At 37.0% G+C, this 16,137-nt stretch overlaps 1 protein-coding gene across 6 annotated transcripts in view; it reads right to left on the bottom strand.

Annotated features, from left to right (window-relative positions):
- LOC129774867 (hybrid signal transduction histidine kinase L-like) overlaps positions 1-16,137 on the bottom strand; it is a 97,820-nt gene that overhangs the window by 10,772 nt on the left and 70,911 nt on the right. For 3 of the 6 annotated variants that reach the window (XM_055778897.1, XM_055778900.1, XM_055778898.1), the window contains exon 2: positions 103-470. The exons of 2 other annotated variants lie outside the window; for them this stretch is intronic. In XM_055778897.1, the coding sequence (XP_055634872.1) occupies positions 103-316 (214 nt within the window). In that variant the 5' untranslated portion in view covers positions 317-470. Of the gene's footprint in view, positions 1-102; positions 2,424-16,137 lie in introns of those variants that run through there. One more of the 6 variants, XM_055778896.1, reaches the window with a different exon arrangement.

Here is a 16,137-nt window from a genome sequence, read left to right as displayed (position 1 = left end):
CGGGAGGATCGTAAAAAAGAACGAAGATTTCATTTAGCGTTATAGAAATGTTAGAAGCAGTTATCAACACTCAGTGACTTTCGCACTTTGATGGAACAATACCTGGTAGGACGACGAACTCTTCGGTTGTTATTAACGTTGGGGTCTGACTAGGTGTTGCAATAGCCACAGTGGAGCTCGTTACATTGAGGGTGTCGAAGGAAAGCAGCTCGGTTGACAAAAAAGTCGACGACAGAAAGGGCACATTTGTTGTTGTATCCGACTTGTCGAACATATTCAACGTGTTCAAGTTGGCTACATAATCACCAGACGACATTATAATCGGGTATTTAGGGCGCCAAAAGGCGTTAGATTGACAACACTTGTTGCATCTACATGGCTGAACCGGGGCTTCCCGGTTCGATTTGAACTGTTTCACTTCTACGCTGGTCGCGATTGGAGAGTGGGAACTCCACTATGAGCAATGTTTTCTGTTCGTGCAAAAGACGGATTCGGTATGTTATTATTAAATTATTCCATCAGAATCGGGTGGTCGAGTATATACTTTTTTGTGCTATATTCGTAATCGGTTTATTGCTATTTTTACTGTCGGTTGCAGTCAGGGTGGCTTGAATATTAATTTTTGAATGTATGGTTTAACCTATTATCAAATATCTAAAAGCTTGCACATTCATGGATAATAAATGAGTGGACGGAAAAAAATGTTGAAAACGTTAAAAAAATCGCTCTGTTTGCTGATGAACCCTCTTGTAATCCACAAGTTCTCCGAATAGTGTACACTAGTAGTGATTTCATTTCCATTTCCCCATTGTTTGCATGCTAACGCTCGGACAAAACGAGGAAACGGGACAGGCAAGGGCGAAGCGTGACCAATTTGTTGCTTCCATTTCGCGTCTAACGATTGCCATTACCTGCTGAAATGAACGCGGACAGTTATGGAAACGGCAAATCGTGTGACGGCCGATCGATGACCAAATTCGATCATCAATATTTCCTGGGAAACACGTACGACACGCAGAAATGTATTGTTTTTTTTTTCAATGTTAGCACACGCTCAAAGACAATTATTGTTATTGTTACATTCTTTTATCTGAAATGCAAAAGGGCCCTGCAGCATGTTCATTCCGTCAGCTTGGCAGATGAAATCGAGCCCCGAAAGCGCAGTAAGTCCTACATGTCTCCGAGGATACATTTCCTCTGTCACGCAAATGTAGTTTCTCATTCGTCACGCGCTTAACTTTGATATACAAAAAGCCAAGAACAAAAAAAAGCGGCACCAAAATGGCCAACCTAAAGCTGCCAGGCAATGGTGCTTCTTCTGCTGGGGAGAAAAGCCCGTCGTAAACCTGGACAAAAGCCAACGAGTGCGGACGGAACTGGGCAAACGTGAACGTGTTCCATTGCATCCTTAAGCTAACACTAACAAGATTAGCCTCTGCTCGGTTTAAACAAAAACAAATCGGTGAAAAGCTTTTCGCCCACGTATGGACCTCGCACTTTTTTTTCCGGACTCCGGAGCACACACATTTCAAACATAGTTGGGAAGTTTGTTTGAATTATGGATAGGTGAAGAAAGGTGCAGACTTTTAATCTTAGCTGACAGGCGGTTATTCCCTGCTGGTTGAAGTATACGTGGGAGTGATATCTCAGTCATTCAACATCGTTGCAGTTTCTGTGTTTTGCCACTCGGCAACACCATTGTTATGGTGGACTGTTTCCTTCATTGGATAGTTCTGATGGCTGGGAGCGGCTAAAAGCGTAATCGGCGCTTATCAAATTAATCGTGATGGGACCAAATTAATCAAATTAATCGTGATTTTCTAACCCAATGTTAGAAAATTTTCCAACTTGTACTGCCACCCGTGTATGGTATTCAACCTGAACAGTTAGGGTAAGTGTACCAATTATGAAGGACATATGTCACCAACTTGCAGAACTTGGCGAATTAATACACTATTAGTTCAAAAGTATACAAAAGTATACTTTTTCTAGCAGTTTGAGCTCTGTTTTTGAAGTTTGTCACTGATGTTTCGATGATTAATTGACTAAATTTTACAAAAAACATGTTTGAAAATGCCACTTCCATGTACCTATTATGGTAATATTGTTCCTGAAGTTTCGTAATAAGTATACCCATTACGGTAATAGTCGGTGTAACTTGGAAAAAGTGTTAATAGGATTCAAATAATACTTCAATAATAATTTTTAAATGAAACTAAGCCTCTAAATCTTATTCCTAGTATGCAATATCATGTCGTTGATTCTACACTCGACAAAAAATATGGAAATGAAACACGAAGTCGAAGTTTTTAAGTGATTCTAGAAACGCTATAACTTTGTGAAAAACCAACGCATGAAGATGGGATATACATCATTTCACAGCTTCATTTACTGCTTCAAGTTTTGAGAAGTAATACTTGAATGCTTCTATCTTTTTGTGTGTAGGTGTAGTATATAACAATACTGGGAAGAAAATATCGCTTTTTCTGTTTTTTTTAAAGATTTTGTAGATTCACACAGTGTTTTATTATCCAAGGTCATAGTAAGTCCAACTAACCTTATCAATCAGCACTCATCTGATTCCAACAACGCTCCTATATATGTGTCCCCGTTTCATATCCCTCCTATCCGATCGATAAACTTTTACTTAGTCGCGGCAATACATACACACACTCTTTACAGATGCACGGGCCAAAGGTTGTGCAGTCCACTGATCATTCAACAAGAGCCAAAGGTTGTACCGCTCATGACAACTCTACACGAACTGATGATTGCGCCGGCTAGTGACCATTCTATCCTGGATTCCTCGAGTCGAGAAAGACGCACCACGCTAGATATGGGGTACAGACTAGGGGGGCGTTGCTGATTAATGGTCAGCTGCATCCCAATAGGAAGTAGCCCGTGTCGGGCACACGTATAGAGCATCGAAGACTGCAACATACCAATTATGAGAACACTTGTAATACTAACCTCGAGCCAACCGCGAGTAATCGGTTACATATTACTAACATAGTTGTAAGACGAAAATTGTCAAAATATTGGACTCCCGGCCCCGTCAGGCTAACGCCACATGTGCCTTAATAAAAAATATATTTTGGAAAAAAAAACGCTCCTATAGGTGATTTTACTACAGGAAAAAGTTTTAATACAATGAAAAACGTCCCTTTTTCTGATGAAAGCTTTTTCATTAATGCGATGATTCCCAAATCAGAAGGCAGTTTTGAAAATTCCAATAACTTATATACAATACCCACTATTTATTAATCATCATTTGGCAATTTTTGCCTAATTTTTTGCTTTTGCTTTGATCGATCCTCTTAATTGACTTTCTCTTACGATAACCATGGCCTTCCAGACAAATTTTGTGTCACATAATTTCAATTTGCAAAAAAACATCAACCAATTATTTGTATTCAAAATTAAAAAAAAAACAACTAAGAACTTCCGGGATGATAATCTGAGAGAGGGTACACCTAATTAACTACAAATCAAAAAATAATTAACAAGCATTACAAGTTCCGGTTATGATTTATCTTCTGTCAATGAGAAATTATTGTTTTATTTCCGATTTTCGGTATCCGACCGGATACCAAATTGTGAAAACGTTGCCTGGATTCTCTGCCAGCTGGTAAGAGAATCACGAAGGCGTGATGCAGTTTTTGCTTATCTACCGGAACTGAACAAAGGATATTAACACATTCAACTAAGATTTGATTTTCAACAGAGTGGATCAAACAAATAGTCGGTGTTAAGTCAGAGCGGACCAAGTCGCAAAATAAAAAAAATTGAGTTATTGATTACATTAGGTTAAGTATTTTGTAAGCTACATTCCACATTAATCAGATCTGGGGAATCACGCGTACAGCAGGAGCACCAAACTTCAAACTCATTTCTCTCGAAATCATAATAATGTCACATGGTCCGGTCTGAATTAACTCCGACCAAATATGCTTCGGTCGAACACGCATATTGCTATTTCACAACACTACTGAGCGTTTAAGCGCACCCGTGGCCGAGTGGTTAGCGTCTACATTGGGCCTGATCACGAACGTCACTTCACGGTGAAAACGAAGTGAATTGTATACAACCTTATTACGGCTGTCACCGTGTGTGTAGAATCCAGAAGAGTTCATCCGTCGTGACAACTTTGATGAACTCGGTGTTATTATGAATACCACGACACTGTAAGTTTAATTTTTTATTTATTCAGCTTTTTTGCTAACATTTTGAATATTGTCTTGTCTTGTTTAAGTAAAAGTAAAAGTAAGTTTAAGTGAAAGATAAACAAACAGAACGAAAATTCTGACGTATCCAGAGGATGTAAATTTGTTTATTTGGATTCTGTAAAGGCGCTATGGGATGTAATTAAGGATTAAAAATGTAGCTCCCGTAGGCCCATTGAAACATGGCGAAGGTCTACTTGCGATTGTCCTGAATGAACAGAAATTTTTTGTTTCTTGTTTTTAGGATTAGACTAAGAGAGAGTTGCAATACCATACAATGGCAATGGAGGCCACTGGCCCAAATACGATCATTATGATTGATTATGTATAATATTGATTTGTTGATATTTTGAATATAAAATAATAACTGTAGAGTTTTGACGTAGGACTACGTCTTTCATTTCTATACCGGGGTGTAAAATCAAAGTTTCGAAAACGAAACGATACGCCGGAGACCGAGATTTTGAGCGTTAATAGCTCCTAAACAAGTGAACGAACCGGTATGATAAACAGTTCATTCGAAAGATAAAATGTCTACGCGTTATATACTTGTTACTTTTTGATTCAAAAACTTGTTTCAATAGTCTTAAAATTGCTTTCAAAACAGGCTATTAAAATCATCAATCGGTATATAAGCGAGCGCCGCTTGGAAGTCCACTCAGTTATAATTGAACAGCGAGTGGAGCATGTTGTCGCTATTGTGGTGAAGCTCTTCGTTTATCATGAAAGCGCGGATGAACGGTGTCACCAAGAGCCTGTTTGTGCACCTTAGGCCAGAAGAGAATCCATCAGGAGTGATGCCACAAACGGTTCCCCGGGAAGAGATCGGAGCAGCCGCCACACACACATACACGCGCGGAACTCTTCGTTTGAATGCCATTCAGCTTCGAGAAAGTTTCGGAAAGATCCAATCGTTACTGAAAAATACATTCATGCGAAAGAGTTCATTTTAATGTTTTCTATCCATGTAACACTGCGTCTAAATACATTTGGTATTGTGATTTTTCAATAAAGTACAATTAACAGGTGGTTATCGAGTTAGCATTAACCACTGGTGGGCTTCGAGTATCGAGGAAAATCTGGGAAAATCTAATCGTTGCTGAAAAATACTCTACCAGTTCACCTGGGAATTGAAAAACACATTGATGCGAAAGAGTTTATTCTAATGTTTTCTATCCATATAACACTGCAACCAAATACATTTGGTTTTGTGGTTTTTCAATCAATCGAAATTAACAGGAAAGCTTCTGAAAAATATTCTTCCCCATAAGTAGAAAATTCTCGTATCCAATATTGTATGTGCGCGCAACGGAAAATGTTTCGCATCGTGAAAATTATATAATTTTCAATCGATTAATGCTCAGTTGCCGAAAGTTTCAAACTCAGAGAGTTCATTCCCCTCTAGTTTGCCTTCCGAATTGACATCGTAAACCACACCTTCTCTCCATTCAATCACGCACAAAAAGCATATATAAGCGATATTCTGGTGGTGAAACGTATTCATTTTTCGTGAGGACATCGACAAGGCAACATCGTAATTGAACGAGCTGGACGGCGAGGGATCGAGGGATTCATTACCTGGCCTGACCTGACCTGAAAGAGATGCAGTTTGTTTGGAACTGTGAGTGAGGGCAGAAAAGCCGATCCATCAGAAGGAGAAGAGAAGACGGCCGAGAAAGTACCAGCATCGAAAATTGGTTCCGCTTGAGGTATCGAAGCAACTGCCACACGCATACACGCGTGCAACTCTTTACGTTCGCTGGTTATCGAGAAGAATCCGGAATGAAGTGTTCGTTGCTGTATAATAATCTGCCAGTCCCACTTGGACTTGAAAATTATATTCAAGCGAAAGAGTTTATTATAATGTTTTCTATCCATTTAATACTGCGACCAAATACAATTAATTGTAATGTTTTCTATACATATAATACTGCGACCAAATACATTTAGTTCTGTAATTTTTCAATCAAGTGCAATTAGCAGGAAAGCTTCTGAAGATTATTCTTCCCCAATGAGGTACATATAGAGGTGGAGCAGTAGGCGAAATATATCTGTATTGGCAAACAAAATATCGTGTCGTAATTATTTGCTTTCAAAATGAAAATTATATGGAAGATACAAATCAATGTTGAAAATACTCACGGTTGCATGATAATTTGAGCCAAAATTCTCATGAAATTATTCAACTGTTGGTTTTTTAACAGATGACAATTGTATCGTGGCACATTTCTATAATTTATGTGGTAAAAAGGTCCAGAGAGCTGTCGTATGCTTAGTTCTCGAAAGCAGTAACATTTTCGGTGAAATTTTGAATAATTGGCGATTATTCTCTCACATCATACACACCGACACTGAGAGCCTTCGAAACATCCACTTCATAACGTTAAAATAATGAAAATTCACTTGTTTCTATGAACGTGGGGGAGTGAAAATGGCACATGGAAATATCACTTTTAACCGTCTTTTCCGACGTGATTTCACAAATGTTCACTGCACGCTATCACATTAGCTTTATATTCAGCGGAAACACTAAAAAAATCAACGTTTTTAATTGATAAATTACTTCCTGAAAATAGCATTTTCACATGGACAATCAAAGATAAACACAACGACTGACGTCACTATTTGAGAAATAATTATGGCAGCGCATGCTATGTCGCTCGAAACTCTACTATCTTCATTACCTTTTTTCCAGTACATTGATTCTTCCCCATCAGTAGGACATTTTCGTATCCAATATTAGATGCATAAAACCTTGTACCTCCAACGTAACGCTCTCGTTTTCGAAGTCCCCAAAATATTCATTTATTCATTCATTCAGAATGAATTCAGATTCAACTTCAAACAAATGATCACTAAATCAACGATAGTCATACGTCCCCATTGCGGTTATACCATAGATATAACCCACTTCCTGTTTTTCCAACATTGCAGAGCTGGTTTTTGTAATTCAAACATTCACAATTGGCGGACCAGACCAGAATCAGGACGATAGTTATAACTTTTTACGTTATAGATATTTTCAACGGTATTGTTTTGAAGACATACTTGAATGAAAGAATATTAAAAAAGTGCTGACCAGTTTCTGTTTAAATAATTAAATCAAACCTCATGTCCTGTGCATCAAATTACACGAGAATGGGAAGGATAAAAGGATTAAACTTCAGAATCCCATATGGGAGTAGCTCAGATTATACTGATCGTGAGGTGGATAAGTTCGGGTTTGTTCTCAGATATAGAAGATAGTATTATTCATCAAAATTGAAGAAACGGTTCATAAAAAATGAATCTAAATATTTCTCACTATTCAAACGAGTAAGACAGAGCTAAGTACAAGAGTATGCGAGACATGTCTCTTATAATAGGGAATGAACACTTTCACTTCACGGAGTTCATTTTTACACGCAACTGTTCGTGACAATGATGATAGACACAAAAAGATTAAGTGAAGTGTAAGTGACGTGAAAGCGTACGTGGCAGTGATGTTCGTGATCAGGCCCATTATCATGCCGGGGAACGTTAACGCTATTGAAGAAGACTGAGCGTTTAAAAGCGCCCTATAATATGCAATTGCATAGCGTAAAAACGTGAGGTACAACCATAATAGCATAACAACCATTACATAACAACGTACAACCATAATAGGAACATAGCTTTCCGATGCTTTTCAGCTTTGCAGCGATTTCGTACAACCATAATAGGAACAAGGCAGCTTTCGATATTGCGATAATTGGAAAGTAGATGTAAAATTGTACCAATTATGGTAATACAAAAATACATGTTTATTTCAATAAATTGGTATAAATGGTTCGAATCACAACATCAAGAAGGTATGCGTCTACACTGTGTTTGCATCAAAACAACCACTTCACAGCATAAACATCTCATTATTTTGGTCGCATATTCCTTAGAAAAATGCTAGAAAGCAAGCAACGATTGGACACACTAATTTCAAACTAAATTTTTCAACAAAAGAACAATGTTTCGCATGGAATCAAGTACCAAAATCGACAGAGAAGAGATTTCTGATGTTTATAAATCATATTAGAGCCTTTAGAAATAAGATATATTTTCTAAACTAATAAAAAACTCACTCGTATTACTATAATAGGTTCTACTGCGATGATAGGTACTTCTACCCTATTCAGGCGCGATTCTGCTGACGGTTCATTTTAAAATTTTGTTCACAATTTTGCTAAACATAATCAGCTGTACCGTTTCGTACAGCGAAAGGGCAATCCAAAAAATAACTCTCGGAAGAGACGTGATCGCTTTGAAGCTCTCGTGATGCGTAGTGGAAAAAAAAAACTAAGCGATATTGTGTAGATTTTTTATTTTAAAAAGGAACACAATACAGATTAGCTGTTGTGGATCACGTTTTCTCAAGATACTCAAAACGATTCTGGAGCAAACAAAATCTATTCCGCAAAAACAGTGCTAGAGAACGGTACAAAAAGAATGCTGTCAGTTTCCCATATTTCTGTTCAGTTGCTAGATATCTGAATTTAACACAAACTCAGCTCAGCTTTTGAAACACAAACATAGGAAACCTGAAAGCTGATAAAAGATAGGGAGAGTTTATTGAAACAAATCAGTTTAAGTTTTGTTGTACAAGAATCCCGTCCTCGAGAACCAAAAAAAAAAAATTGTCCGCGTAAATGTTACATGGTAAGCTTATAAATTCGAATTCGTGCAACAGTTTGAAGTATAATTTGTTTTACTCTAAATTTTCGAAATGAATTCAAAGACAAGAAAAACTTTGTAGCTAAATAATCGATTGAATATCTTGAAAAAAATTGGAAAAAATCATTGAAAACAAAACATTATCCAGTGAATTTGATGTGCCGCACAGTTGGATTTCATCCATAACAAAAAATAAGAACCAAATTCGTGAAAAGGTGGGAATAATGGTTTGAACTGCTGATGTTCAATATACCAAACGATGGATAGTTTCAAAAATTCGTTAAGAGGCATGAGCTGTCGTGTAAAACCGCATGTGGCGAAAGTGGAGCTGTTGATGTCGGAGTTGCTGAGCAATTTAAATCCGATACGTTATCTTTATTGATTGCTGACTGTAGCCCACAAGATATTTTTAATATATATGGGTGCCAAACCTAAATGTTTTAAAAACATTAAAAATCTTCCAAGGATTTAGAAATGTAACAAAAATGCGTTTGGCGAGCGCGATGTTTGGAGAATGGATTTTGAAACTGAATGAAAGAATGTTGACTTGATAATTGATAATTGTCCAAGCCATCCAAATATCCTACAAAAATAATAAAATGTAGACTTCATTATTTTCCGCCAAACATAACCTCTGGGCTCGAACCACTTGACCTTAAAATAATTAAAACATTGAGAATGCACTACCGCGACAAATTAGTAAAAAACCAACTGTATGCGATAGAAAAAAAAAGAATCGTTGAATGCCAATCTTCTACAGAGTATTAGTATACTAGCTAATGCGTAGCAAATCATGCCAAACAACCACTATTGTTAATTGCTTCGTAAAAGTTGGCTTTGTGAAATCAGACAATTTGATATACATCAATGAAAACAGCATTGATAACGATAACATTGATAGACGACAACTTATGCGAATGAGCAATGTTGTCTGACGATGACATAATAGCATACCGTTTAATGTTTGTAAGGAAGGAAGGAAGGTCTTGTATTATAGAGACTTCAAACTTTTGCCGTTCATTCGTCTCTAGCCTTGAGAAAGGCCCTTTGAAAACTCTACTCTATTCTACTCCAGCGCTACCACCTCCACCCTCTTGCCTTGAGAAAGGCACTCGATCTCTCGCCGTCCAGCTTGTCCAGCAACGATGTTGTCCAGTCGGTGTCCACACAAAGAATGGTTTGTAAGGACTATAAGTGTTGTGTCTTATAGTCCCGTGTCGCGTCTCGTGAGTGGTGATAATTGTCCTTACGTTAACACAAACCAAAATTAAGCATAATAGCAAACCAAAACCGAAACCAGCTAAAAGATGCTTTCCAATCTATTAATGTTGGTTTATCAACTAAAACAAATTTACAAAAGAACTGCATTTCACTTTTTTTTTATTCAAAGAAAAATGTGTTAGGGCCGAATTTTGTATCTATTTTTCAATGTTTTGTAGTTTTTATTTCAAGATAATATAGCGTCGATGTGAAAATGGGTCAAAAAAGATAGTCTTCGAATTTTTTGTTGAATAACTATCGTAAATTAGAGTAAAACACAATTCTGATTACGTAGAAATGTTCTCTAATGACGAACACTCGTACGTGATCAAGGAATTGTTAATTTTTCACTGAACTACGATTAAATGAATGTTGACCCAATCTCACCCCTCAGAGGGGGTGACAATGGGTCAAAGTAGTGAATATTACTTTCTATTAAGAATTAAGAAATTCAATAATTTTAAGATAATTTACCACATGAAAGTGTCTTAAATGATTATTTGATTTAGGAAAATAGTGTCAATCCACCTAGAAGTGCGATGGAAATGTGTATATACAGTCATTCCATGTTAAACCGATATAGTGGTTCTCAGATTTTCGTGAAAAGTGGTAGTTTTGTTCTTTATCGCAATACATTAGACCCGTATTTTTCATCATTAGGGTGATCATTTCCATTTAAGGGTTGCCTGAAAAAAATTTCTTCCCGATTCGGATGAACTACATATCAAATTAAATAGGTGACCATTTCCATTTTGATCCGAAAGATATTTTTTTCTCATTATTTCCCAAAAATTCCTTTTTTTTAAACTCATAACTTTTGAACTACTGCACCGATTCAGATGACCGACATATCAAATTAAACCCAATTAGCTAGTCTCTTTTCGAAAAATTTTATACTTGCAGAAATTTTGGATTTTGGTCCTGTAATTATTGATTGTATTTTTTTATAGTTTACATTGTCTTGAGACCAAAGGACTATATTTTTTTCATTTTTTTGACGTAGGATTACGTCTTTCGGGAACATATTGGGGTACAAATTGAAAATTGAAAATCGAGCACATCGTGAAAATTGTCCAATTTCAAACGCTTATTGCTCAGTCATTTCATGATGGATTGATGAAATTTTTGCGTCAATCGATTCCAGCACTCCATAACAATTTTTTACATTGAATAAAATAATATATGTCATGAAACTAACATCGAACAATTGAAAAATCTCAACCCCTATCCTAACGGAAATATCCACTTCTGATTGGTCGAAATTGACGACACATGCGGCGATTCCCTAACAGAGACATCAAAACCAAGCTGCCTGGGGGAAATCGGCATTGAAAATACATGAAAGTAGGGGGAACTTTTGTTCCTACCGAAATGTGTCCCCTAACAGAGGCATCAAAACCAAGGTGCCCTGGGGAAATCGGCATTCCAAATATATGCAAGTCGGGGGCATTTTTATATTGCATGTAAGGTGAGTGATACGATGATTCTAGCAAATAAAATTCAAATTTGGAACTTCGTGAAAGTTCATATCAATGACCGATAGAGTATTGTGAAAAGGTTAGCACAAGTGTAAGTGTAAAATTGTATATAGTAGCAGTTGTGTTAAAAATAACTTGAAATTAGAAACGAGTCATTGAAATGTTCATAAATTAAAATCAAGGTGTGTTCCCAGTCGAGAACGGGTGGTTCGGTTTCAGCTGTCTGTTTTTTATGTTCATTTCCACTCAAGGAATGTTCATACGGTGAGAAAAATTGGAAAAGTGAAGAAATATACGAAAAAGTGATTTCCCATATGCTCTACATATAATATAAGGTGTTGTTAGTCCAATAAAAATTCGCATTGGGATGAATAAAAGATTGAATAAACACCCAGAAAATAAATATTATAAAAGAAAATTACCTTTTCCATTTCGAATATATTTTCTCTATGCAGTAGAACCCCGATTATCCGCGGAATAGTCGGGCTAGCTCACCGCGGATTACGAAAATCGCGGATAACGCAATAATGGGCTTAAAAACACAAAAAAAGAGATATTTAAGCATGAAAACTATGTTTCCTCAATACAGAAATCATTAAACTATCCATCTGTAAGGTCGTTTACACCAGTGATAAGATAATGTGAAGGACATGAACAAAACAAAAGAACAAGACCCTACCGCTCACTGGCAAATTCCGATAAATTCTATAGAATTAGAAGTGAACTCACTTTCGCGGATAATCGAGTAACATGTTTTTACTGATGACAAAAATTGATAATTGTGTTCGGTATTGATAATTATCTTATATTACATTGGCGAGTTTTTTTTTCTTTATTTCATCCATAAATAACACAGGAGACATCTCGTCCAGGGTTACAGAGGGCGGTTATCATCATGTCTCATTCGGCATCTTTTTCAGGGTCACCAAATCATTATCAAAGAGTTTAACGATGTAATTCTTCAAGCATATCCAAAATCAACAGATAGCCTAACGGAATCCTACGTCAACTATGCGGTCGTGTCTCGGACACAACATTCCTGTGACTTTTTTTTCTTGAAAACTAAGATTTTTTTAGATAACATACTCAAGATTCAGAGATGCGTTATTTTGTGTTACTGAGTTATGATTTTTCAAAATTGACCGATGGTCCGAAATTCTTTTTTTTTTAAATTCATAACTTTTAAACTACCGGGCCGATTCAGATGGATTGTGTCACATTTACCCGAAACCCACTCACCCGAATGTAACAAATACCCGAAAGCGACAGCTACCCGAATGTAACATCTACCCGAATTGACACTTACCCGAATGCGACATTTACCCGAATGCAACAATTACCCGAATGCAACAATTACCCGAATGTAACATCTACACGAAAGCGACACTTACCCAAAAGAAGGATATATTCGAATAATGCACAAATTTTACTATATTTGTATTTGTATATTAAATTCTGACCAGTGTTATATTAAGATCATATTTGTCTCATACTTTCATTTCCATTCAAAAAATATTTTTCGTGGGAAGTACAATTCGAGAAATACTGGCATTGAATAAAATCCTTTTCAAAATAATGAAAAGTGAAAGAATGCAGTTTTATATTAATTTAAGTCCATCCATTCTTATGGATGGCGCAGCCCGTTTACGTCGAGCGTCGGACGCCATACGTTTATCTGGTGCATCACGTTTGCAACCAAGCAATCAAAATGCATGACATGCATAATTAACCGGGCAAACGTAATGCACCAGGTAAATGTATGCAGTCCTGACTAAAGGATCGTCTCCTATGTTTCAAGCAAACCGGACAATCGGTGGAACACAGGTTTGCTTGCGAGAGGCCGCCGGCGGCGGGTCGGCGGCCTACTCGGATTGCGTCACCTCGGCGGCTTGGTGCCGCCTCGATTCCTTATCCTTGTTAAATGGGGACTTCGCCCCCATTACATTGATCTCAAAATAAATTTCATCACGAAATAATAAACTCATGATAAAAATTGCGCTGCGGCGGCAAATACGTAAGTACCATTTTTTCTTATATGTTCTTTTCACATTTTCATTACAAAATTTTATGTTTAAGTTACCTGTTTAATTTTCGGAATATTTCATAACCCATGCTCATTTCTGAATGATCTCTTGGTCTTAAAGAGCAATACGGAAAGGAAAGAAGACAGCATGTCAATTGTGCCTACACTAATTTCTAAAAATGACACAGCAAAGTCTTCAACATCTTTTTCGAATTTCCTCATTACAACTTCTCAGTTTACTTCGTAACTTCCTAACAGCAGATTCGAATTTTTCCTTCTTCATTCGGGTAAACATCCCATTCGGGTAAATGTCGCATTCGGGTAAATGTCGCATTCGGGTAAATGTCGCATTCGGGTAAACGTTGCATTCGGGTAAATGTTCACTCGGGTAATTGTCCATTCGGGTATATGTTGCATTCGGGAATTTGTTACATTCGGGTATGCGTTACATTCGGGTAAATGTGCTTCGAGTAAACGTGTTTCGGGTGAATGGAATTCGGGTGAATGGGACACAGCCTTCAGATAACCGATATATCAATTTTAAGCCACATGAAATACCACACATGCATAAAAATTGGATTCTAGTCGCATAGACTTTGTCCAGTCGCATAGAAATATCGAACGAAAACTGAGTTAACTTTGCAAAATCAATCGGAAACGAAAAAACACCTCTCTAATATTCGGATATGTTATGTTAAAAAAAACCTCAGCTTTCAAGAAAAAATAGAAAAAAATATGGTGACTTTAGTTCCGAAACCATGGAAAATGCTATGAAAAACAATTACAATCAATAATTCCGAAAACAAAATCAGTTTTTGTTTTCAAGTGTAATTGACCCATTGGCTTTAATTCGATATATCGATCATCTAAATCGGTCCAGTAGTTTAAAAGTTATGAATTATTGAAAAAGGTCATCTTTAGAACAAAGGGGCAAAAGTAGATTTTTCGGACCACCATAAAATAGAAATGGCCACCCTGATAAAAAAAAACGGGTCTAATAATTTACGGTGAGGAAAAAAAACCACAAATTTTCATGAAAATCTGACAATCACTATATCGGTTTGACATGGAATTCAATTTTGTGCTCGACCCATTCCACCCCCACTCAGTGTAAATAAGAGATTATTTCGAAAATTTTGAAATTTGAATGGAAAACATTTTTTGATGTTCAAAATCAGTAATGACTTATCTGGTAAGACTTTAAAGAATAATTCTATACCATATTTACAATTTTAGTAGTTCTGTATAATGCTGGGCACGAGATTTGTTCTGAGGAGTTGTTTGATGGCTATTTACACATCAAACTTTGATGAATTATTAACTAATAACTATTTGTACTACAGTTAAGTATTATGCATTGGAAGTTGTGGAAATATGTCGGTTATTAAACGGTTCATACGTTTCAAAAATATTTGCAATATTTATCAAGATATTGCTAATAGTAACTTTCTCCATTTTTGACCCAATTTCACCCCCATAACCCATTTTCATCACCATCGACGGTAATTTAATGGTTTCGTGTGAACCTGAGCGTTTCTCTCTCTCTCTCTCTCTCTCTCTCTATAACGACATTCGAATTCTCTATAGCGACAGTTCTTTATAGCGACAATTCTCTATAACGACGGTCCTTTGCGATGTCGCTGTAGAGAACTTTTACTGTAGTTGGGTCATCAAATGTATTCTGCAACATTTTCACCGTTTCGGCATAAAAAATTTTGTTCAACACAAAATTTCACAGAATATCTTTGATCAATAGAATTATTCCTATCAAAAATCGTCGAGCAAAAAAGTTAACTTGTTCTTAATGACACTGTAAACAATAGCTGAGGCGATCTGGCGTGGTGGTAACATCCGTACCTCTCATGCAGATTATTCCAATAGTTTGACTTAGTATTGCGCTATTAGTGAAGCGAAAATTACTTTCCCTACCGTAATATGTATTCCGATTTTCGTAAAGCGATGGATTAATCTCCAGCTTTAAACTTGCTTCTAATATGGTCATCGACTTGGAGAGACTCCAGTTCCTCGGACCAGCCCGAAGGATTTCGCATATTCGTGGCAGGTTTAGATTGCAATACTGGTTCAATAAACGGTTGGCCTCAGTAATAAGGCCTGATTCCCCATTTCCGTGTAACCAACGGCTTGTATACAAACTGTGGAAGCAACAACATGTGAGAAAGGAAGGATCTCCAACTCCGCACAGGCGGCATCACCAGGAGTCGAAGGCAGTAAGCATGATACGGTACGGATTGTCTTGTTGTATGTTGAATCTAATTACTTTATAACTAACTCAGATACTGAGGATAGGATTTCTATGCCGTAAAGGAGTTTTGATTCCTCAACGGCTTTGAAGACTCGCAAACGAATGTCTCCGTTGTTGCTATGGTGAGGTTTCACAAGAGTACGCAGTAGATTCAGGCGGGATTTTTAGTTTTCTTTCACATATCTCAGGTGCTTCATGAAATTGAAT

Source organism: Toxorhynchites rutilus, chromosome 3 (genome assembly GCF_029784135.1).
Source record: "Toxorhynchites rutilus septentrionalis strain SRP chromosome 3, ASM2978413v1, whole genome shotgun sequence".
Classification (NCBI taxonomy): Eukaryota; Metazoa; Arthropoda; class Insecta; order Diptera; family Culicidae; genus Toxorhynchites; species Toxorhynchites rutilus.
The sequence above is the reverse complement of the archived record's forward strand: the minus strand, read 5'-3'. Positions and strand labels throughout refer to the sequence as shown.